Source organism: Mercenaria mercenaria, chromosome 18 (assembly GCF_021730395.1).
Source record: "Mercenaria mercenaria strain notata chromosome 18, MADL_Memer_1, whole genome shotgun sequence".
NCBI lineage: Eukaryota > Metazoa > Mollusca > Bivalvia > Venerida > Veneridae > Mercenaria > Mercenaria mercenaria.
Window position 1 is genome coordinate 6,746,337 of NC_069378.1, and position 25,824 is coordinate 6,772,160.

Below are 25,824 nucleotides of genomic sequence, written 5' to 3' on the forward strand. Positions count from 1 at the left end.
ACAAAATCATTCATAAATGGGGACCAGGGGTGCCCTTCCAAATATTTTTTTTTCAGGCATTGACAGACTGATGGAAATAACTTCAAAACTTAAACTGACTAGCATCCATGATTGGAATAATTTACCGTATTAAGACTTGAACTAATGGTGATTGGGAAAGTAATTTTATAAGTCACTTTTACAGGGAAGCACTAATTTGTTTTCTGAGAGGGAGGGAGGGGGGGGCGGTGCTCCATGGTATAGTGGTTAAGGTTGCCAACTTCAAATCACTTGCCCCACATCTCTGTGGGATTGAAACCTCTCTTTAGGTATAGAATTCTTCTATGTAAGCAATTTATCCAGCTGACTTATGATATATAATAATGAAAGGCCAATGGTTCAACCCAGAAATATTGCCTGGAGAGGCAAAGGGGTCTTCCTCAACCTTAAAAAGTTGGAAAGTCAACAGATTACCTCCAAATTTATTGGTGCACCATTGAAACCCAACAAATCAAATTATTGATACTTGTAAATGACAGTAAAATCATATGTCAATAATTTTGTGAAGGCTTGCCTATTGTATTTAATGATTTTGGTTTTAGATAAAGTTTGTTTTTTGTAAGAACTATTTGTGCTGTTTTATTTTTGCTAGCACCAAATGTGTAACAATATCAAGTAAACTAATTGGGTTGTAAATTATGTAAAATCTGTGTAATATTTACGTCCTTTCTTTTGTTTACTTTTAGCTGGGAATACTGACAGAACTTGCAAAGTCAGAATCATCAGCAAGAACGAGCCGCACAACCTCGTGTATTTTCCAACAAGAACAATTTCAACTTAACGTGGCATCACCAAGAATATTTGACTAGAACCATTAATGACAAGGATAGAGGATAAAACTGTTGTAACTACTTCTGTATTACTGAAAAGTTGCCGAAGAGTTGTGATGAAAAAAAAGTTTTGTTTAAACTACAATTTTTTTTACTGAAGTTGTACAGTCGAACTTTGTTCACTCGATCTTGGATAACTCGAGCACCACCCTTCGCCAAACTCATCATCAGGTCCCTGCAAAATTCCTATATAATGTATATTGTTCCAATGCTCAAACTGCCGATACCTCCAACTAATTCTGCCTGTCCCGTTGAGTTCGAGCAAACAAAGTTTAACTATACTTGGAGAGAATAAGAATGGGGCACGGTAATTGTTTTGTCAGTGTTGAGTTGTTAAGCGGCATTTAACTTCACTGGAAGAACACGACTACTTGGTAAAGAAGTCCTCTTTTTCAGAGAGGTGTTTGAGGTGTGTAGACTGCTTTATAACGGAAGCTGCTATGGTGACAAGATACTGTCAGGATAGTAACATCTGTTAAGACGTGATGTAGAGGTGGGAAAAGCTGGACTAAAGTAATACAATAACTGCAAGTTTTGAAAATTGGTAGTAACTGTGAATATTTTATATATATGGGCTAGTGCAATTCAAAGTTATATGCTATATACATGTATATAAGAACGGTTTAGCTCTACAATTGAAAGGAATTGTCTGTCATCACAGAATAGTATACAAGGTGACATAAACCTATAAATATCTGAAAGAAGTACTTAATCTTGTTCAATATTAACATTGTAACACCATGATATTGTATAAAATTTAAATCATTGAAAAAAATAAAAAGTGTCTGTAAAGAACAAATATATTTTTCTCTTGTGAAAGCCAGATTTTAAATTTTTACTTTGCCATTGCTACGCCATTTACCCATGTAGTGTTCATTCAAAAGATATTTCAGTCTTGCACTGCACTGAAACAAACAAATGTCCTCCATATACAGGGCTTTTTTTACCTATAAAGCTACCTCCGGTAAAATGAGGCAGTCCCAAAGTCAAGAAGTTTGTTTTTCCCAATTCTGAACTGAAAATTCCCAAATGATTGTTAAAATATAGGGTTCTGCTGTTTTATTATAGTTTTGCTACTGTGATATGTGTATGGAGTAAACAACATATATAGCAATACTATTGAACTATTTGAATACCATCCATATAATCCTAAAATGATATCATGATATATATATATATATATATATATATATATATATATATATATATATATAGGCCGTTCCATGAGAAAACCTGTATTAGTGACATGATATAATTATTGCATAATTAGTAGCTTGAAATACTGGAAAATCACTCTTTTTATCATTTTGCTCCAGAAACTAGAAACTAAAATATTGTTATTTTATTCTGTCACCTAAGACAAATCAAATTCTTCCATATTTTTCATATAAATGTTGTTTCTGTTGTCATGGCAACGGAAATTCCAAAGCACCCATGCGCCATGAAAATACAGAGGTGTATACTAAAAGGCCTGTGATGAAACCAAAAGATACGGTTAAGTTATTTTCAGTAAAATCGCTTTAAACTGTTCCTAAATATTCAAATGTATGATGTTAAGTAAGTGTTACGCATAATTTGTTCCATTAATTACTTAAAAAATACACGCAATGCACAACGACGTCATACTGCTTTCACGACGTTCTTAACGTCATGTCTCAAAATGCCCTTGGTGACTAACTTAAAAACATTGTAGCTCTTAAGATAGTGAAGATAATCACTTCAAAATTTTAGATTTGAAAGATAAAAGAATGATCTTCATGAATATTTTGTTATCGCAATTTTGTAATTTTTTTTCACTAATACAGGTTTTCTCATGGAACGCCCCATATATATATATCATGTTACATTTCTTTTTTTTTCAATTTAGACAAGTTCTGAGGACATTTTCCCAATTCCACCAGTGTTGCAAGCGTTCACAAAATGATTAAAGAAAGTCTGAGTCCTTACGTTTTTGATACATTTTTAAAGTTTTCTGAAATAGTGTTTTTATTACACATTCAATGGATGCTCCAAAACAATTGAAGATGAGCTTATTCACAATATGATGTTTATTTATGAATTAATGTTCCAGAAAATGTGTTCCATCTGATACCATCCTGAGCAATAACTACACCAGAGCTACTACCAGATGATGCCTGTACCCATATTATCTGCCCAGCTGTCAAAACCGCCACTGTGTCAGCAGTTGAGCACCCATGGTTTCCATCTCCGTAGAATGATGCAACAGTATACTTGTTGCCATCCACCATAATACCGATGGTCAAACCTTTGCTGCTAAACACACAAAACACCACAGTGAACAAGTATGTTCCACTGGTGGTTGCTGTAAATTTGCCAGTCCTGGAGCTGTATGCATCTCCTTCATTGAAGAGTACTGTAGAAAACACGAAAGTGTGTCCTGCAGGAGCAGCACTATTAGTGTTCAACCTTGCCTTGAAAGCTACTGTTGGAGTTACAGCTTCATCTGAAACCAAAAGAAAGGCCTATATATTTAAAAGTACAAAGTAAAAGCGCATGTATTCAAGTTTATTCATGTACAGCCCTTCGTGATCCTCGCTGGAACAACAACAGGAAGATCGTCATTTCGTTTAAAATTATTTAATATATTGAGATCTTGAAACATCTGCTTGTAAAATATTTTTATTTCCAACCAGAGATCTGATTATCTCCAGTGGTTGATCAAGGATTGTGAGTTTAAAGGATTGGTTGAAACTTTTACAGATGGTCTGGGGATATGCTCTCCAACAAAAACATATAAGTTTGTTATCCAAGCTTTTCCTTGAAATACAGCTGAACCTGTCTTAGTGGCCACCTGTATTAAGCAGGCACTTGCTTTAAGTAGCCAGTTGCCTTACTTCTCAAAATTACTTTTTGCACTAATTTCAACTTGTCTAAAGCAGCAAACCGCCTTTGGAATAAAGATTGTGCAGCTTCTTTTGCTGACTGCTTAATACAGGTTTTGCCTAATACAATTTACAAGCAGTGCGAGTTGCAAAATGAGGTAGATTTTAATTTTACATCATGTGCCAGATGTGTTTTAGTTTCAGTGTGGACTCTGCATCAGCGTATGAACTCGGGGAGTGTAAACCCTTATTTGGCTGCCACAGAGTACAGTAGTGTATCAAAATGGCATTCCTTCTTTTTCAAACAATTCTGAGCATATTACTTTACCCTGAATCTGGTTGAAAATGAGTTGTAACAGAATTTAATAAGGTATCGTGCCCCATGTCTAAATAAGCACCGCTATGCGAAAATTAGTCTGGCTACCAATTAGATAATCTTCCTTTTTATTTCTTGAATCATTTCGCGTATATATATTCTGAACGATCTCTCTTGGCCCTGATTATCATTTGTTTTGAGTAGAAAAGGGGCATAAATAGACAAAGTTTGAAAAGCCTCAAGAGTTATCTCCTGTGAACAAAACACAGGGTCTGAACACAGTCTAATTCGAAAATCAAGACAAGAGCTATATGACCAGCAAGGATACAGATCGGTCCACATCCATCTGTTTGTTTATCACTTTCAGTACTTGTATGCTTCTGATAAGAGATCAGTATGGATCCAGACCACACTACGAATGTGCAGTGTGGTCACAAAGCCGTAACATTGGTTTTCACACAGCTGAGCTTAAAAATTTCTATTATAACCACAGGGTTTCAGAAATCTGCAAATTTATTGGTAGCCAATTGGGCTACCAATATTTTTGTCTGGTAGCCCGAATATTTAAATTTATTTGGCAATGACCATTTCGGTTTATTAACAATGTGATTTTATAATACAGTTGCATGGAATGATCAAATTAATATACTGGTAGGGTTTCATAATTTTAGCCATACACACATTGTTATAAATTTTGTTCTCTTAAATAGCAATTATCATTACTCATTTTTCTCCTTTTCTGTCATTTTTAAAGAAAAAACTACCTGTATTTAAACTGAGAAATCTTCTCCTGATAATTATTGCAACATGGCAATATAAAAGGAATGCTTTGTTTTTTTGTTTGATTGTTTTGAGTTTAACGCCGTTTTTCAACAGGATTTCAGTCATGTAACGGCGGGCAGTTTACCTAACCAGTGTTCCTGGATTCTGACCAGTACAAACCAGTTCTCCGCAAGTAGCTGCCAACTTCCCCACATGAATCAGAGGTGGAGGACAAATGATTTCAGACACAATGTCGTTTATCAGATAGTCACGGAGATCATACACCCCGCCCAAGGATCGAACTCGTGACCCTGCTATCCGTAGACCAATTAACGCTCTACCTACTGAGCTAAGCGGGCGGGCCTAAAAGGAATACCTATTAAATAATAACCTAGAAATAAGTACCGTTACAAATATACTGAACAAAACAGCTACCCCGCCTTTTAAGATTTTGCTATATCGTGATTTTGCCAATATCTTAACAAGACAGCCATGATGGTCCTATATCACTCATGAAAGAATCTGCCGATTTTTGTGGCTTTTTTTTTTCAATGACTTCATTTAGGCTCAAGATCACTGAAACTGGTTTTTCAACGATATGTATTTGAAATTCTGTGTGTTGTTTTTAAAGGATTTCCCACAAACAGTTCAACTTTTCAACAAAGGCAGTAATTGTACATGCCCATTTACTTAAAACTACAATCAATGTCACTGACAATCTGTGTTGGAAATTATGACATTTTTTCAAGGAAAAAAATTGAGAAAATATGCATAACTTTAATAAACGAGCAAATTCAGTTGATTTATATCACCTGCCAAATAGGTTGTTTTTGTGAATGAGGGAACCATACTTTGAAGATATTTAATTCCCAAATGAACACAAGTGATGTATAATGAGACATGGATTTTTTGGTTTCTATTTTTTATCAGCTCTATGCTCTATAGTGATCTATATTTATATTACGTTTCATGAAGATCCATCAACTGGTTACTTTGTTGTTTGGTAATTTATCTATTTTGAAGTAATTCTGCAGTAACTGAAGTGATCCTGATGAAAGATGTGCATGCACCACCACCCTATTGTGATCTACATTTGTGTGAAATTTCATTAAGATCAATCAATAGGTATTTAGCCTTATTTTTTTTATTCAAAATCGAGGGGGGAAAAACTATGCTTGTACTGGGTCAAGGGGGATAATATAAAAAGTGAGCAAAGATCATGTGCTAATTAATAAATGTATGCAGTTTAGTGATTCTAGCTAAAATACTTCTTGCATTATAACCGTTTTGATTTTTTACCAAACAAGAGGAAAAACTGCTTTTGAGTTACAAGCAATTTCAAATCTTTTAAAGAAATGAAGGGGAAAAACTCCGGTTTTACTGTGCCAAGGGAGTAGTGAATATTAGGATGGTTTTGAGACATCTGACCCCATTTGACCTATTAACCCTTGGTCAGGACTGGTCAATGCCGGACAATTCAAAAACCACAGGTTTTAAACCCAATTAAAAGTTTTTAAAGTTAAATTTAAATACATATGATATAGATGAGTTTACAGAATAAAATATATTGTTTGAAAGAAAGAAAATTTACTGATAATATAAATCCTCACTATGTTACAGCAAAAAATGGGAGGCTAATGATAAAAGCAAAATGTAAATCTTGCGGAAAAACGAAATCAAAATTCGTTAAAAACAAAACTGGAGGTAAATTAGATATCCATAAAGCAATGTTACCTTTATTACCTAAGAAAGGTTTAACACTTCCAGGATATAACTATTGTGGACCAGGAAATCCTTTAGATAACGGACCTCCTGTCAACGAACTGGATGCAGTATGTATGGACCATGACTTTTGCTATGACTCAAGACTAAGTAAAAGTGAATGTGACAAAAAAATGCTTTCCAACTTAAATAAAACTAAATCAAAAACATTTGGAGAAAAGATTGCAAAACATTTAGTTGTAAAACCAGCTATCAAAACGAAATACAAACTTGGTCTCGGACAAAAATCAAAAAACGGGAAAAGGGGGTAGAGTATACCCCCGGAATCACATGGAGCGATGAATTAGCAGAAAAATTACACAAACCAATTAAAAGAAATTTAGGAAACGAAGAGTGATAGTTAATGATATTGATGATACTTGGTCAGCTGATTTAGTTGACATGCAGCTTTTTCAAATAAAACTAAAGGAGTAAAGTACTTGTTAACCGTTTTTGATAAAATTTAGTAAATATGCTTGGGTTATCCATTAAAGAATAAAACTGGAGAATCTGTTACTGAAGCATTTGAAAAAATAATTTCTGAAGGACGATTACCAGTAATTTATGGGTAGATGAAGGAAAAGAATTTTATAATAAAAAGTTTGAATCATTTTTGAATAAAATAAGATTAATATGTACCATACATTTAATGAAGGAAAGGCTGTAGTAATAGAAGATTTAATAGAAGTTTAAAAAGAATAATGTGGAAATATTTTACAGCAAATAATACTTATACTTATTTAGATAATTTGCAGGATATGGTTCATAAATATAACAAAACAAAACATTCTAGTATAAAAATGACACCAACCGAAGCTAGTAAAAACTTAAATAAAGGTACTGTTTACTTTAATTTATATGGTGATTTAAAGATACCAAAGAGCAAAGCAAAATTTAAAATTGGTGATCGAGTTCGTTTAAAGCAAACTTAAAAGACATTTTGAAAAAGGATATACACCAAACTGGACAGAGGAAATATTTATAATTTATAAAATTAATAATACAAATCCCAGAACATACACTATTAAAGATTTAAATGATGAAATAGTTCAAGGTTCATTTTACGGACAAGAACTTTTACCTACTAAAAACAAGAAGTTTTAGAATAGAAAAAGTTATTAGACGAGACTATAAGAAAAACAAGCTTTAGTAAATGGAAGGGTTATAGCGAAAAATTTAATATTGGGTTCCGTTTAGTGAATTGGAAGAAATTTAATTTTAGAAATAAAAAGTTTAATTATATAAATGAGCAATAAAAATCTAATTTCTAATAATAATGGAATAGAAAAAATAGATCAATTAATTTTTCACTTAACTAAACTAGCTGCTGCTTATAGAAAAAGTTATAAATTTTGTGGAGAGTAAGTACCGGATTATATATTACAGCAGGTGTCTTTGGTTGTTCAGCTGCATTAGCACTTGTTCCAAAACATATCCTATATTTGTAGCAGTTGCTGGCGCTGTTCCATCAGTAATTACCATATTTACAAACAGACTAAAACTTGACGACAAGAATTTATTTTAAAATCACATCATCATAAAATAAAACAACTTATAACAAAAGCACGGATTGGAAAAGTAAATAAAGAAGATCCAAATAAAGTTATTCAGGATATTTTTACAATACTATTAGAAATGCAGAAAGAAAAAAATTATTCAACACCTCTTGAAATGCACATGAAGAATTTAAACTTAACGGATATAAAATAAAAAAGAAGAAGAGCTGTATAAATTTTACATGCGTTTTTAGAGATTTTTTTTCTATAAGTATATTATATAGATGGTTAATAGAAAGGTAGATAGAATGATTATACCAAAATTATCTAGCACTTTAGGAGAAATAATGAATCCAGACAAAAATTCATATAAAAAAGTTCTTAAAAGAAGAAATGTTATTAAATCAAAACTTAATCAAATAGTTAGCGATGAATATAAAAATCATGTCATTGATAAATTACAAAATGTTATAGATCCTTATCTTTTAAAAAATAATTTATTTGAATGGAACTGCGGTTGTCTATTAACTGAAGAAGAAAATGCTGAAAGATTATGTGATTGTCCCAGACCAAATAATATTCGAAACAATCCTAAAAAAGTTATTGCAACCGATTGTGACACTAATGAAGAAAAACATATAAAAGCACTTATGCAGCATCCAAAGACCTTATATTAATTCAGGGTTAATAACAATGTGCTGCAAAGGAAAAACCAAGTTAAATGGAATATCAAAAACCAGCGGAAAAAGATATAAATTTAAATATTTTAATTCATCTTAAAGATAATTTAAAACTTTATTTATTTTATTATTTATTTTATTATTTTTTTTAATTATTTCTTTAATCCTTTTTTCCTTAGTGATTTTTTTTCTAAATATAATATATAGATGGAAATCGAGAGATCTACAAAACAATATTATAAGAAATTTAAAATTAAAATTACATATAGACAAGATCCAAAGAATCAATTATATTTAACTATAAACAACTCTTATGAAATACTTAAATCTGAACTTAAAACTTTAAAAGGTATAAAAATAAACGTTGTTTTAAAAATAACTTTTGCAAAAATGGATAAAACTGATACAATATATAAATCAGCTTATTTTCAATCAAAGGCTTTAGAAATTATTAACACAAACGAAATAAAAAAAATTTTACATCAAGCTTTTGATGAAATAATAAATAGAATTGGTAATTGGATTTCTGAAGGAAGTGGCTGGAGAATAGAGTCAGTTGATGCTCATTATATAAATAGATATAAGTATAGTCCGTTGGCTGCTTCAAGTTATTTAGAATTACCAAAACCATTACAACATCCAATGAAAGGATTAATAAATATAAAGAATGATGATAACGAATGTTTTAGATGGTGCCATTTAGCTTACAAATTTCCTGTAACAAAACATTCTGAAAGAGTTTCAAATTATAAAAAACATATAAACGATCTTGATTATACTGGAATTAAATTTCCTGTTACATTAAATCAAATACCTAAAATAGAAGTTTTAAATGAAATATCATTTAATATATTTGGATATGAAGAAAATAGTATTTATCCATTGTACATATCAAAATATCAATACGAAGAACACTGTGACATGTTGCTAATTACTAATGATAAAATAAATGATAAAATAAATGATAAAATAACTGATGATGACTGTAAACCCTCAAGAACTGTAGTCCAACATTATGTTTGGATAAAAGACTTTAATAGATTAATGTTTAACAAAACAAAACATGCAAATAAAAAAACACTTCTGTAAAAGCTGTCTGCAACATTTTTCTCAAGAAAGAATATTAAATGAACACATACCAAATTGTTTAGCTATTAATGGTATCCAAGGCGTAAAAATGCCAAAAGAGGGAAGTAAAGTACAATTTAAAAATTATCATAAAGGTTTAGCAGTACCTTTTGTAATTTATGCTGATTTTGAATCAATAACTAAAAAAGTTTTAACTGCTTTACCATCAACTGAATCTTCATTTACTGAACCATATCAAAATCATATAGATTGTGGTTACGGCTATAAAGTTGTTTGTTGTTATGACGATAAATATACTAACCAACCCAGATTTATAGAGGCCCTAATGCAGTTTTATAAGTTTATTGAAAAAATGCTTGAGGAAGAGGAATATTGTAAAGAAATATTTAAAGAACATTTTAACAAAGATTTGAGAATGTCTAAAAAAGATGAAAGTGAATTTAAAAAACAAAAGTTTTGTCATATCTGTGAAAAAGAATATATAGAAGGTGAAGTGCCAGTACGTGATCATTGTCATATAACAGGAAAATTCAGAGGAAGTGCTCACTCAGAATGTAATATTAATTTTAAACTAACACATAAAATTCCTGTTATTTTTCATAATTTAAGAGGTTATGACGGTCATTTTATTATGCAACAAATAGGGAAATTTAAAAAAGAAATTAATGTTATTCCTAACAATATGGAAAGATATATGGCATTTATGATTTCTGACTTGGTCTTTATTGATTCATTCCAATTTATGTCTCAATCATTGGATAACTTAGTAAAAAATATTCCAGAATTTAAATATTTATCTCAAGAATTTGATTACATTGAATTATTAAAAACAAAAGGTGTTTATCCATATGATTACATGGATTCATTCAAAAAATTCAAAGAAACAGAATTACCTTCTAAAGAAGAGTTTTATTCAATTTTAAATGAAACACATATATCTGACAACGAATATGAACATGCTAAAAATGTTTGGAAAAAATTTAAAATTAAAACAATGGGAGAATATCATGATCTATATTTAAAAACTGACGTATTACTTTTAGCTGATGTATTCGAAAATTTTAGAAAACTATGTTTGGAGTACTACAAATTAGATCCTTGTCATTATTTTAGTAGTCCTGGTTTAGCTTGGGATGCAATGTTAAAAATGACTGGAATTAAGTTAGATTTAATAACTGATATTGATATGTATCTTTTTATTGAAAAGGGACTGAGAGGAGGAATAAGTTATATTTCAAACAGATACAGTAAAGCAAACAATAAATATATGAAAGATTATAATTCAAAAGAAGAAAGCAAATACATTATGTACCTCGACGCCAATAACCTTTACGGTTGGGCTATGTGTCAACCTTTACCCTCTGGAAACTTTAAATTTATATCCGAAAAAAAATTTAAGAAATTAATTGCAAAAGGTAAACTAACTTTATAGTTGAATGTGATCTTGAATATCCAAAAGAATTACATAAAACCCACAATGATTACCCTTTTTAGCTCCTGAAAAATTAAAAATACCAGATCAATGGCTTTCTGATTATAGTAAAACTATTAAAACAGAATTTGAAATAGATAAAAGTAATGTAAAAAAATTAGTTCCAACTTTAATGAAAAAACAAAATTTATGTAGTTCATTATAAAAATCTTGAACTATATACACAATTAGGGTTAAAAGTAACAAAATACATAAAGTATTAACTTTTGACGAAAGTCCTTGGTTAAAAAAGTATATTGATTTTAATACTCAAAAAGATCTAAAGCAAAAAATTCATTTGAAAAGGATTTTTTTAAGTTAATGACAATTCTGTATTCGGTAAGACGATGGAGAATTTACGCAAGAGGGTTAATTTTAAAATTTAAAACACATGATAAAATATTTTATAAAAATACATAGCCAAACCTCATTTGTTAGTTCAACGATGTTTAACTCTAACCTTTTTGGTATTCATAGAATAAAAGAAAGTTTGTTATTAAACAGACCTTGTTATGTTGGAATGTGCATTCTAGATTTATCAAAATATTTAATGTATGATTTTCATTATAATTACATTAAAGAAAAGTACAAGGGTAATTGTAAATTATTGTTTACTGACACTGATTCATTATGTTATGAAATAAAAACTAAAGATGCATATGAGGATTTTTATAAGGACAAAGATTTATTTGATAATAGTGATTATGATAGTAATTCAAAATTTTATTTCGATAATAATAAAAAAGTAATTGGAAAATTTAAAGATGAAGCTGCCGGCATTCCCATTGTTGAATTTGTCTGATTAAGAAGTAAATGTATTCATATTTATTAAAAACGAATTTTAACATTAAAAAATGTAAAGGAATTAAAAAACTTGTTGTTAAGAAAACATAGTTCATAAAAATTATAAAGATACTTTGTTTAATTCAACCCAAAGTTATCACACCTTTAAAGATATTCGTTCTAATAAACACAATCTTTCCAGTTATGTTATAAATAAAACATCTTTATCATTTTAAATGACGATAAAAGATATATTCTTGATAATGGTATTGATACATTAGCTTATTCTTAAATTAATTAAAGTTTTTATTAAAGTTTTTATTAAAGTTTTTATTAAATTATAGAACCATAAATTGTTAACTGAATATTCATAACGTTTAAAGAATTAATATAAAAAACATCATCCATTTTAAATTCATTTGCATAATTAATAGAAATAGATTCATTTTTTCTGTTATTTTTTACATGATAACTTTGAAGAATTACATTTTCTTTATTTTTTAGTTGTAATTTAGATTCTCCTTTATCTAATTTAATTGCATCAACAAGAATAATTAAGATGCAATTAAAATTAATTCTTACATTATTACCATTTTGAACTAAACCAGGACTAGCATTTACAGTTTGCCATTGAAATAATCCACCATCGGTATCTTGAGTATAACATGTTAAAAACAATGGAGGTTTTCTTATTAATTACCTTTCTATTTGTTTTTTCTATTTTTTTACTTTTTCATTTATATTATTGAATTATTCCCATTATATTAATTATTCCAGTTAAATAAATGTCCTTTTTTATTAAAATAATTTATAATAGTTTTTCATTTACTCTTTGATTATGAATTTTTAGTATTTTATACAATAATCATACAACGGTACTTTATCTTGTAACATTTTAATGAAAATAAACAATAATATCCACAAAGCATACTTGTTTTGTCTTGATATTGAACATTGTTTTTATTTACATTTGGTATATACTTAATTACTTCTTTTGGTGGAGGAAGTCCAAATGGATCGAAGTATATATTATTAAAGTAACAAACCCAATGTGTTCCAGGACCAACAGAGTCATCCAAATTTATAATTCCACACTCGTCATTTATTTTTAATTTTAGTAAATTATTTCTACTAAATACACCCCTAAAGTTTTTAATTTTTAATTGTTTTACCCATTGTTCAATTTCAAAGTTAGAAATAGGTTTGTTTATAAATTTTATTTTTTTTTACTATAGGAATTGGTCTGTAAGGTCTCCGTTGTGAATCAATCTGTAGTCCTTTTCCACTTAACAAAGATGTAATCAAAGGTATTCCTAGACTAGCAGCCAACATACCTAAAAGCCACCGTCTTGTTTTTGTTTTTTGTGTTAATTTAATCACTCCAGATCCTACTAGTTGCTTTCTTTGATTAGGTGTAAGATATAGTGATATCATATTCTCTTATCATTAGCTACTGAAATCATACCATTTCCAAGTATTTTACTAACACCAGTACTGGCTAGCCCAGACAAAGCGCCAATGCCTAGAGGGGCTAATATTTTTGGAGCTATTTTTGCTGCCATTGGAAGAATTGTTTTTCCTAACAAACCAGCTAAAGCTCCTAAAAATCCACCATTTTGACCTTGACTGGACATTTGTTTCTTTGAAATTGTAATTTCTAATCCCTTTTTATTTGCAAGAGCTTTTTTAATTTGATTAATTGTGTTTTTGTTAAAAGTAAAGAAGTTTCCACGTAATTGTTCATGTTTTAATCTAAAAGTATGTGGAATTTTATTATTATAAGCTTGTTTCTAAATTTTTCTTTTTTCCATCTGTAAGGTTAATTTCATATTCAATATAATTTGATGCCATTATATACTTTATATTTATTTTAATTTATATTTATTTTATTTAAACAATAACAAGTTCATTTCCAATAGTATTTATTTCAACTGTTTCCTTATACAATACAATTGCGTAAACACGGACATGTGCTGCCGGCCGAACATTTAATTTAGCTGTTAATGTAATATGCTTAGGGTCATCTGTAGTTACTTCCTTTTTATATTCCAAGTTAAAATGAATAAATCCAAACAATTTTTGAAAATTTGATCTATTTAAAAGACTTCCAGTAGTTTTGTTATTTTGTTTATAATAATAATTAATTACATCATCATATATTCTTGATATACTTGTGTATTCTGTTTCCCGGATAAAAACACCATTACCAACTTCAAGACGACAAGATTCCAATGTACAATCATCATCTGCTGCATTAGCTTTAAATGTATCTAATAAATGTGGATTCTGTCTTTGTGCATTACTTTTATCAGGTCGTTGTAAATAAACAAATACATGTTGTGGTTTTGTTACACCAGCTGTTATTCTAAAAGTTATGTTCGTCTGTCGTGTATCAGTTGATTGTGTTATCATTTCCCGAAGGTATGACCATCTTGCTTTTTTAAATCTTTCAGTAGTAATTAGATCAAACCCAAATTCATTAAAAACCAAACGTGGAACCCATAGAATTAATTTTGTTACAATTACTCTACCAGGATCAGCAGCATTAGCTCTAAAAATTAATTCATCATCATCTGTCAGCTGTAGTGTTTATTGAATTTGACTTGGAGGTAAAATATTAGTTTCAAACCCTGAAAAATGAATAATTATTTAATGGAATTTTAGTATTTACCTCAGCACCATCTTGGATTAATAACTTCCCAGAAGCAAAAACCCGAATTATCATCAACAACAACAGTAGCAGTAGTATCTAAATAAATAATTCATTTGTTCCAGTTGATTTTGCATAATCTTCAGATAGTTCAACCAAACCTTTACATTTATTACTTTGTAAAATTATTACAGTCATAAACAATTTTTCCATTTTGTTTAACCACTAACTGATCAATTAATGAAGCTGCATTATTAATTAAAGCAATTTGATCTCCACTACCATAATCATTACCATTAGCAAGCTTATTTACTTTAAAACTTACTTCAAAATAACCATTAAACCAATCAAAATATGAGCTTCTATCATTAATTGTAAAGTGATATCCGTTTTTTTTGTTGCTTAACATTATTTCCCAGGACAATATTAAAGCTGTATCTATTGAATAGGAGTTAGTTCGTATCTTTCGCAATATTCTTTTGTTCTAAACTGTATATATTATATATTATTTTATTTTTTATTTTAGTTTTTATTTTAGTTTTATTTTAGTTTTTATTTTATTTTTTTTTTTTTATAAATTAATCTGTTAATGACGTTTTTGTTGAGCTGAAGTTCCAGCACGAGCTAAAGTCCCAGATCCTGACAATATTCTATTTATTCTCATATGAATATCCTCCTCCTCCTTACTATTTTTACTATTATTTTTTTCTTGTAATTCCTTAGCAATTAAATTACCAACTGCTGGAGCAGGTTTCTTTTTAAATTTTTCAACAATTTTAGCTGCAGCTAAATTTCCAACTTCTGTTCCAACCTTTTTTGTTCCACTTTCAAGTGCTGCTTTTCCTGCTGTTTCCAAAGCTTTTTTTCCAGCTGTGCTAATTGAAGATGCAACTCCGCTTGAAAGCAATTTCGTTAAAGTGTCAAAGATACCTGTTCCAAGGACTGCGTCCTCGGAGACCTCAGGTCTCCCGTGTATGATTTCTTCTCCTGTGTGAGCATCAACATAAATAAATATTCCTTTATTTTTATCATAAACTTTTTTGTACATTATATAAAACTAAAATTTAATTAAATTTCTTTTAAAATTAGTGTAAAACTTGTTTCAACCTCATTAAAATTAATTATTCTACCAAATACATCTGTAATATATATTCTAATTGAATTTATAATATATTTATTAATTTCAGAATATCCAACTCTTTGTGGTTCTTTTGTAAATGGATAAGCTCTTGTTAAAACTGCAGTACTTAAAGCATAGATAATATCACTGAAATTACCATCAACAAGTGAATTATCAATAAGATCACAATGAATGTAAATTGTATCCACAGAGTTAGTTATATTTGGTGTTTTAGTTCCCCATTCAGTTTTGTCTAATTTTTTTCTCAAATCCAAGCAATGTATGAAAATTTGATATTTCCAAATCCAACTTAAAATTATCTGTAATTGAAATCAAAATCTTAAAACTACTTAAATCAAATTCCAAACTTATTGGAGCAATGTCTGATTTATTAAATTCAAAATCATCATTACTTATTAATGTTTCCCTAATATAATTATTAATATCTGTGTAACTGTAAGAACCATTTGTAAATATAATATCTTTCCAATCCTTACCATTATGATAACGAATTCTTTTATTGTCATATTCATCACTAATATTATGCCAAGAATAGGTCATAGTGTTTAATACTATCCAAACCAACAACATAAGTTTATTTTTATCTAAAATTAAAGAACGACTAAATCTGATTGTAAAATCACTCGGTTTATTTTTATTATCTTTAACTGTTTCAGAACTTAATACTATTTTTTGTTCCATTTATATATAATTAAAAACTAAAGTTTTAAAACTTTAACTAAAAGTTTAAATTCAAGAAAAATATTTTTTATAAAACATTTCATGTTGTTCTGGTAAGAGTGAATTCATTTTTAATAGTTCATCAATTATTCTAATACCTTCATTTTTTAGTTCTTCATTATTATTTCCAGCATTAATTGAACCACAAATTAACTCCAACTCATTAACCAATTCTTCTGGATTACATGGACAAACGTCATAACCTTGTCCCCTAATTACTTTTTTAAATTTCATAGATCTTTTATTGATAGGTAATCCTGATTTTTCTGTTAATTCTTTGAATATTTTTCTTGAATGAATTGAATGTTTTTTATTATTGTTATATCTTTTATTAATTAAATCAATTAAATCATCATCTACTTTAGTGTTAATTACTTCTTTTCCAGTTATTCTATCCTTAGCAATTAATTTGTTTTGACCATAAAGTTTTTTAAGTTAATAATTAAATTACCATATTTTCCATTTGGTGAAACTTTATATGGGTATGATATTTTATTCCCCTTCCAAATACCTTTGAGTTTTAACAATTTTTTAAAAAGCGTTCATTGTATCTTTTAAGATTTCTCTATGTAATTCTAACTCCGAAACATACTCACCTGCAGCCGTAGGTTCTGCATTTGTAAATTCAATTATTTCATCTGGTTTTTCTTTACTATATTTATTTATATCACGAGTAAAGGCCTTTAATTTTTCGGTAACCTCTTTTCTTGTTTTTATCCAATCATCTTTATTTTTGTTTATTACTAACTCTGTTAATGTAGGCAATCCATATTCTGATATTATATCTTTATCGATATTTATATCTAAATTTGCTATAAATTCTTCTGTTAATTCTTCGGGAGGTTTTTTGGTGTCTTCAAGCTCACCATCTTCATCATCCAAAACCATATGATCTTTCGGTTGTAATAATCGTGTTGGTTCTCGGAATAGCTCTTCCAAACCCATATCATCTTCCGGCGGTAATAATCGTGTTGGTTTTTCCGATGGCCCTTCCACCATTTCTAGATTTTCTATTTCATGTATCTTATCAGCAAACTGTTTTGGAAGTAATGCTAATTGTTGTTTTATTCCAGGTAATGCTTTTAACTGACTTGATAATTGTTCTTTTTGACTTTCTATTTTTTCAGTAATTGGCTTATAAATTTCAGTATACATATCCCGATTTGTAGCTTTTCTTATTTTTTCTCTCATTATTTCTTCTCTAAGATCTCTCATCTTTTGCCCAACTAATTTTTTTCTTATTATCATTTCTTAAGTTTTGATTGCAATTTATATAATAATGTAAGATAATGTAAAATAATGTAAGATAATGTAAGATATTGTAAAAAAAATGTAAAATAATGTAATATATATATAAATGGAAAATTCCAAATTATGACAAAAAGTGATAAATCCAATAACTTTAAACAATTTTATCCTTTTATGCCAGATTCATGTTTTAGAATTTAATATGTGGATCTTCTGGATCTGGAAAAACCCAATACATTAATGCATATACTTCGAAAACTCTTTATATATTATGATAAATTATACTTGTATGCTAAAACTTAGAACAATCTAAATATCAAGATTTAATTAACAACTTAAGTCAAATTGCAAAAAAATTAAAGTAGATCCAAATGAAATACTTGAATATTCAGCTGATCCCAACCAAAATTTAACCTTGTGAAAATCTTGAATCAGAAAAACAAAAAGTAGTAATATTTGATGATTTTGTATGTGAAAATAAAAAAGTTCAAAATGAAATAACAAAATACTTTATTCAAGGACGTCAAAAAAAACTGTTGTGTTATTTATTTAAGTCAGTCTTACTATAAAACACCAAAGATATTCGAATTAACTGTTCACATTATATTTTATTTAAATATCCAGATAAAATGGAAAATAATAGGATTTGTAATGAACAAAATATAGATCGTGATACTTTTGCTAAAAGTAACAATCAAAAACATGATTTCTTATATATTGACAAACCAAGGAAGTTTTTAAGAAAAAACTTTACTGGTAATATATAATAATTATATAATGGGAGTTTTTTAATGATGTAAAACAAATAAGTGAACCTGACAGTATAAGTAAAGTTAAATTTGATATTGATTAAGTGATTATGCTACTAAAAAACAATACAAAAAGCTTAGAAAGGACATGGAATCATATCTTCACAGAAATAAGGAACTTGATAACACAATGAACAGAGCATTAGATATGGGAGGTAATAAAATAATCAACCTAGGAAATCCAGATAAATCCACCGATGTAGTTTCAAGACGATTAATGTTTAAAAAAGTTCAAAGTGTAATAGATGACTATAATCTTGAAGACATCAAATCTATAAAACAGACATTAGAAGAAGAAGTAAAGAATATTGAAGAATTAACAAAAGATTTTAAAAGAATTCATTATTTAAATTTAAACAATTACAAGGTAAATTGAAGAAGAAATTAAAGCTATGGTTGATTCTATTAAAGAACTTGAAGAGAAATCTGATTTGACAGATGACAACATAAAAGAAGTATTTCGAGTTAATTTAAACATTTTATTCACCCAAATTCAAGAATTAAAAGATAGCATGATTAAACATGAAGAACTAAAAGACAAGATTATCGAAGCTGAGAAAAAGTTACAAAATATGTATCAGTTAGAAATCAGAACAGAAATAAATAAACTAAATACTGAAACTGAAAATAAGCATAAAGATTTATTAGAATTATTTTTAAATAAACTTGCAGAATATAAATCTGAATTGGAAAAGGCAGCTTCACAAAGAGGTGATGATCATGACACAGCATTAGATGACTTTAAAAAGAAATTAATTCTAAAATAGATGACTTTAAAAAACAAATTCGAAAATTGGATTAGTATTGTTGACAACCGTCAAATTTAAAGTATGCAGACTTAAGTAATATTACAAAAAATTACAAGATGATATTAATGAATTTAATGCTAAAGTTGAAGAACATAAAAATGAACTGGACTTTGTAGTTGAAAAATCAGTTAAACAAGGAGAGTTAATTACTGCTAAATACTGAAGCAATTAACATAATTAATAATCAGCTAGAAATTTGAGAGAACAACTTGTAAACATGATTAATAATGTCGATGCACATCACAATATAAAGTACGAAGAGTTAAGTAAACTTAAAGGTTTTTTACAAAAAGATATTAATGAATTTAATGATGAATTTAATGATAAAATTAAAAAAATAATAAATGATTTAGACTCTGTAGTTAAAATATCGGATAAACAAGGAGAATCTATCACTGCTAATACCCAAGTAATTACTGCTAATACTAAAGCAATAACCGCTAATGTCGAATAAATTACCACTAATACCCAAGAAATTACAAAAGTAAAAAATGTGTTCTTAAAACAAGAAACACAATTAGCTAGAACAAAGAATACTGTTGACAATCTATCTACTTCTGAAGTTGCTAACAACAAAACGACTGATGATTTAGCTGAAATAATTCTTAAACTTAAAAAGAAAGACAGGAAATAGAAAAAAGGTAGAGGAAGTGAGACATGAAGTGTTTCTCTTTGAATACTATTATAATCATCCTTTTGATTACATACAAATGAAAAAGTATTTTGACCGTCGTGGTGCTTGGATACATTCAACATATAAAAAATGGCCGATCTGAACTTTTAAATATATTTGAAATAAGACCTGGAATTTTCGTAGATTATGAAGATTTTATAAACACAAACCAAGAATATAAAATAGATGTACTAGATATGCTTTGAGTGGTGTGTTTATAGTCAGAAAAACCGGAACTTATATAATAGATATTAAGATTTTATTAAAGGGTGTGAGCTCTTTAAGTGAACCGTATAAACCGACTAAAAGCCCAATATCACATTTTATATTTAGGTGGCGGAATGATAGGCCTCAGGATGATGTTTTATTTGATATATTTGATAATGTAAATATAACAGCTGAGGCAGCTGAGGACTTTGACACTGATAAGTTTATATCTATGTATAAAGAAAAAAATTACAATTTAATCTAAAACAAGGAACAAAGTTTGATATTCACCCGTATGACGATTCAGCATCTACAGAATTAACATTTATGCTTTTGATAGGTAGTTACATTAGATTCTACATATCGGATGAACCTGTATCCTCTGATAGAAGCAGACTTTTGGATTAAAGGTTTAATTAAAAGCTTAATAACATACAATATCAAGACAAAACAAACACATTTTGTGGTTATTATTGTTTATTTTTCATTAAAATGTTACAAAATGGTATAAACATTTATGATTTATTGTATAAAACACTGAGAGTAAACAATGTAAAACATAATGAACAAACAATTATAAATTATTTTAATAAAATGAGTTAAAATGTATCAAGAACGTAATATTCTTTACTACTAACAAAAATGTACCATAAACGTATATTCAATCATGCGTGTGATTGTAGAACAATCATACGGTTGAGTGATTTCAATAACATAAACGTTAAGTAATGTTCAGTCATGCGTGTGATTGTAGAACAATCCTACGGTTGAGTGATTCTTACAACGTGAAAGTATTATAATGTTCAGTCATGTGTGTGATTGTTTTACAATCCTACGGTTGAATGACTACTGTGAAATAAAGTTTCATTCCTTCAATTCTACCGTTGTATGGATTTTATACTAGCAAAGAAAGTCCTAGTGTGTCGTCTGATACAATATTACACCGCCGGTGAATGTTCTAGCTGTGTACGGTACTAAATCGTTTCTTTTCGTTTCTCAATAATATTCACATATTCCTTGTTATTAGAGTCTAAAATCATATCCTTTTTATTCGATTTTATTAATTGATCAATTGTTTTTTTCAATAAGTCCGTTCTTATCCAAATTCCAGAATATTTGTCACAGTATAGCAAATTCTATTCTTACATCGTGCTGTTGTATCCATCCTCTGATATATAGTATCTTTACAGTTATCTTTGTAAAAGTCTCAAATAATCATATATCTGTATAAGTCCTTTCTTTAATTATTTAATTTTATAAGACATATCCTTTGTTATAACTGTTCAAAATGGCGTACCTAAGTTCATAAATCTGATGCAATAACACAGTCACGATTATGATAGAACGTTCTAGCAATGCGGAAGTTCTCTCGAGTGGATAAATATGTGTCTCTACTTCCTGATTTAAACGTAGTAGCTGATGTGTTTACATTGTATTAAGAGGTTATGAAAAAGGCTATTTGTGTTTTCAGTATGGGTTTTAAAGTTTCTTATGACTTTTTAATGAAATATATTTTGTATAAAATTTATATAAAATATATGGGTTTTTTGGTTTGTTAATACCTTTGCAAGTTAAATCAGAGGTATTTACAAAGTTTAGTAAAACCTGTGGTTTTTGAATTGTCCGGCATTGGTCAGTTCGGACCAAGGGTCAAAAGGTCAAATGGGGTCAGATGTCTCAAAACCATCCTAATATTCACTACTCAAGGGAGATAGTACTATATATGGGAGCAAAGTTCATGTGGTAACTGATAATTATCACAGGTCGCAGTAACGTACCCAGGACACAGCATTGAAAATTGTTTGCCCCTGTGACAATGAGCCATAAGAAAGGTCTTTATGAGCATTTTGACATGTGCATTGCTTTCATGTCCGTATTTCTTTTTCAAAAACAAACTTCTTTAGAAATGCTAGGCCGTCTTTTAGGCAAGTAATTTATACTCTTAGAAATTTTTTATTTCAAAGTCCAGTTGCAAACAGTTTACGCACAATGAGCGAGCAACAGCGTAAAAGCGGTAGTTTTTTCTCTATCCAAATAAATCTCACACATTTTTATCACCAAAGACCCTATTGAAACCTGTTTGGGACCATGTCCGTCGCGCTTTGAGGTCGACGGATGACAATGCAACATGACATCGCAACAATGCCACAAGACACACGACAATGCGATGTGACATCGCGACAATACGACATGACACACAACAATAATATTGTAGTTTCCTGTCACATTGTCGCCTTTAAAAAGGGTGATATTTCGCATTGTCGCGTTGCATTTTCATGTGTCGTGTCTCATTATCGCGATGTCTGGTCGCATTGTCGTGCGTCGGGGTCTGACTTTTGCTGTTCGCGACAATGTGACACGACACGCGATAGCGCATGGGATGCTCGACAATGCGAAGCGATATTTCGCATTGTCGTCTTAAAATTTCATGCGTCGTGACTGTGCCAGAATCATGACATATGACATTTCCAAACGACACACGACAACGTGAAGTGACACGCGACAGCGCGGAGCGACATTCGACAATGCGAAGCGACATTTTAATAATGTAGCGTCGCATTGTCGCGACGTCTTGACGCATTGTCGTACGTCGACCTCAAAGCGTCACGGGCAGCATACGACATTTTAAACAGGAGGAAGAACTTTTCTAAAATATATTTTACATCAACTAAGGCTCTAAAGTAACACAATTTGGAGTATATCAATTATTTCTATGGAAATAAAAGTTTTGTCCGTCTTTACGATCTGTAGACTTGCGTCGCATTTTTCGCATTTTGTTTTAAATTCGTCAATTTCATTTTATCATAAAAACCGTTAGGAGTAAGATACCAAACTGATATTTGTTTTAATAAGTAGTTAAAAATTGTCTAAACCAATGTGAAAAAAAAACAATTTTCTTCCCCGACGGACACGTTGTCAGGAACATTGGTTAATCTTTGCCATTTTTGGCTTAAAATATTAGCCGTAAAATAAAGAAAAAATCACTTAAGTGCTTAATATAAAATATTTATTTTGGGTAAATAACTACAAATGAAAACTTGTTTTAATAAAAAAATGACATAATCTGAAACTTGTGACAAAAAAAAACAAACCAACAACATCTATTCGTCCGTATGTACGTAATTTAGGATTAAAGCTGTATTTCCAAAAATGTCCATGTTTTTCATTAACTTCAAATAATTGTAGAATGTTCCAGACACAAAATATTTTTATGAAATAGCCTTTTTGAATTGAATCTTAATATTGTCTAAATAGATAAGTAATTTGTATATTTTTACTGCCGTCGGGGGGCCGTCTCAAAATGTACCATTTTTCGTGAAAATATGCGTACGTCTCCATATATAAGATAGAGGGATGGGCCTTGTCAGAGAAGTCATATCTTCATAACCTGATGTCGATGTTTTTAAATGATACCTTGTTGCAAAGCACAAGCCAGTAGCTAGAGAAAACAGGTCAAGTTGGCTTCGAACCCGGTCGGCTAGGGGTCAAGGTTATGTTCATGTTTCACGTTGTAGGAGTGAAATAAAGCCATTACATAAAATTGATAATACACTAGTGTAATAAAGTTTTGACATTGATATTGATATTTTATAGGAGACGTTGGTCAAATTGACCTATTTATAATAGTTAAAGAAAGTAGAATTGTTGATGTTTCAGCAGGAAAAACTAACAGGGGATAAAAATAATATTACATTTGCGACATTCCACATAGATCTAGTATTTATTAAACTTGTTGAATATAACTGATAATTTAAAAAATATTCAGTAGAGCCTCGCATTTTATTATTTTATTCTACTCATTTAATAACTTCAGTCCGAAATGACACTTATGAAATATCCTCTTTTTATGTGCATTTTTTTCACTAAGTCAACGACTATAATTCTGATCTGGCTGAGTATAATTGCAAACAGATCACCAAATTCACAGATTCACAACTTAACATGCTATATAACAATCTGACTCTCAGTCAAATAGTCTTTGAGATAACTGCAATAAAAACTTGTATGTTCTATGCTAATGCATATTTTTACTAAATCAAGGGACATAACTCTAGCCTGACCAACAGAAATCCCAAACAAAACCCCAAGTGCATAACTTCACATGCTGAATAATATCCCTATTATGCTTCATGCCCTTGACTCAGATACGTTTTTACTGGTCTGGCCGAGTGATATCTAAAAATAAATATCTGGTAGACAACTTCACATGCCAAAAAGTATTCCTATAATTTTGAATAAACTTAGGTCAAGTACTTTCCAAGAAACCTGCAACACAAACTTTTAGGCCATTTTATACATATTTTTGACCAAGTAAAAGGCCATAACTCTGGACTAGCTGTATGAATTCACAGTTAAACACCAGGTGCACAACTTCACATGTTAAATGACAATCCTGTGATGTTTGATGAATCTGTGTCGAATACTTTTTGAGATATGCATGACACAAATTCTGACGGACATACATATTTTTGACTTAACAGACAAATCCCTGTTAAAAGACTGGGTGCACAATTTGATGACTCTGGGTCAAATACTTTTTGAGATATGCACGACACAAATTTGGATGGACAGACCCAGTTCTCCCAAAAACTTTTGGGTGCACAAAATGTACTTTCAGTAATTATAGGATATTAGCAAGAGCAAATTGAGGGCTAGCTGTTTTGTTCAATATATATTTATGCTCAGAAGGGAATGAATAAATAAAACACCAAACTGTATTTATCAAGTTAAAAGACAAGTTATTCTTGCTATGATATTGTTTTGATAGTTATTAGTTTACATATTTATACGGAATATAACTTTACTAACAGTTGAAATGTCTACTAGCAGAAATTTGTATTACCTTTGAGAGCTTGCAGTTCTTGAATCTTTGCTTGGAGCGTCTCTAATGTTTTGTTTTCAAGCTTTGCAATTTTTTCATCAATGTCCTTCTCAAGCTCATGCTGCTTTGCAGTTAGTGTATCCGATATTTTCGTTCCAAGAGCTTCCAACTTCTCAATATTGTTACTATAGTCTTCCAACTGCTGGTCAACATTCTTCAGTGTAGCATCAACCTCTGTCTTCTTATTTTCAACAACCTTGACAGATTGTTCTATCTCCGATTTCATCCTCTCCATCTGAAATTCTATGCGAACCATCTTCTCCAACACTTTCTCTTCAAAATCATACTTTGAACAGTGTGGTTCTTCCGAATTTACACGAAGGAAGAGAAAGAAAAGAAACAAAATTTTACAATACAGCATGTTTGTGCTTTCCTTAAATACACCGTTACGTCCTTTCCGTGCCAGAATTATTGAAATGTGTGAAAATACACCATCTGGCTTTATTTCCTGCTACAGCATGTGTGTGAGGGATGTTTAACAAGTCTTAAAAGTTCCATAAGGCTTTAGATTTTATGTTAGAAACAGATAAAGAAACTGCCCAATCGGAAAATATGCATAATTTAATGGTTAGAAAAGTACTACTTTCAATATTACACATGACCTTATACAATTTG

The 25,824-nt window shown here is 29.8% G+C and overlaps 1 protein-coding gene across 1 annotated transcript; it reads right to left on the reverse strand.

Moving 5' to 3' along the window:
* Window positions 1–1,417: 1,417 nt before the first annotated feature.
* On the reverse strand, window positions 1,418–25,666 carry LOC123539444 (heavy metal-binding protein HIP-like). Its single transcript, XM_045324074.2, has 2 exons — window positions 25,171–25,666; window positions 1,418–3,333 (listed from the first exon to the last, which is right to left on the reverse strand). Exons 1-2 carry the CDS (start codon window positions 25,568–25,570, stop codon window positions 2,918–2,920), a joined length of 816 nt encoding a protein of 271 aa, XP_045180009.2. The 5' UTR covers window positions 25,571–25,666; the 3' UTR covers window positions 1,418–2,917.
* Window positions 25,667–25,824: the final 158 nt, after the last annotated feature.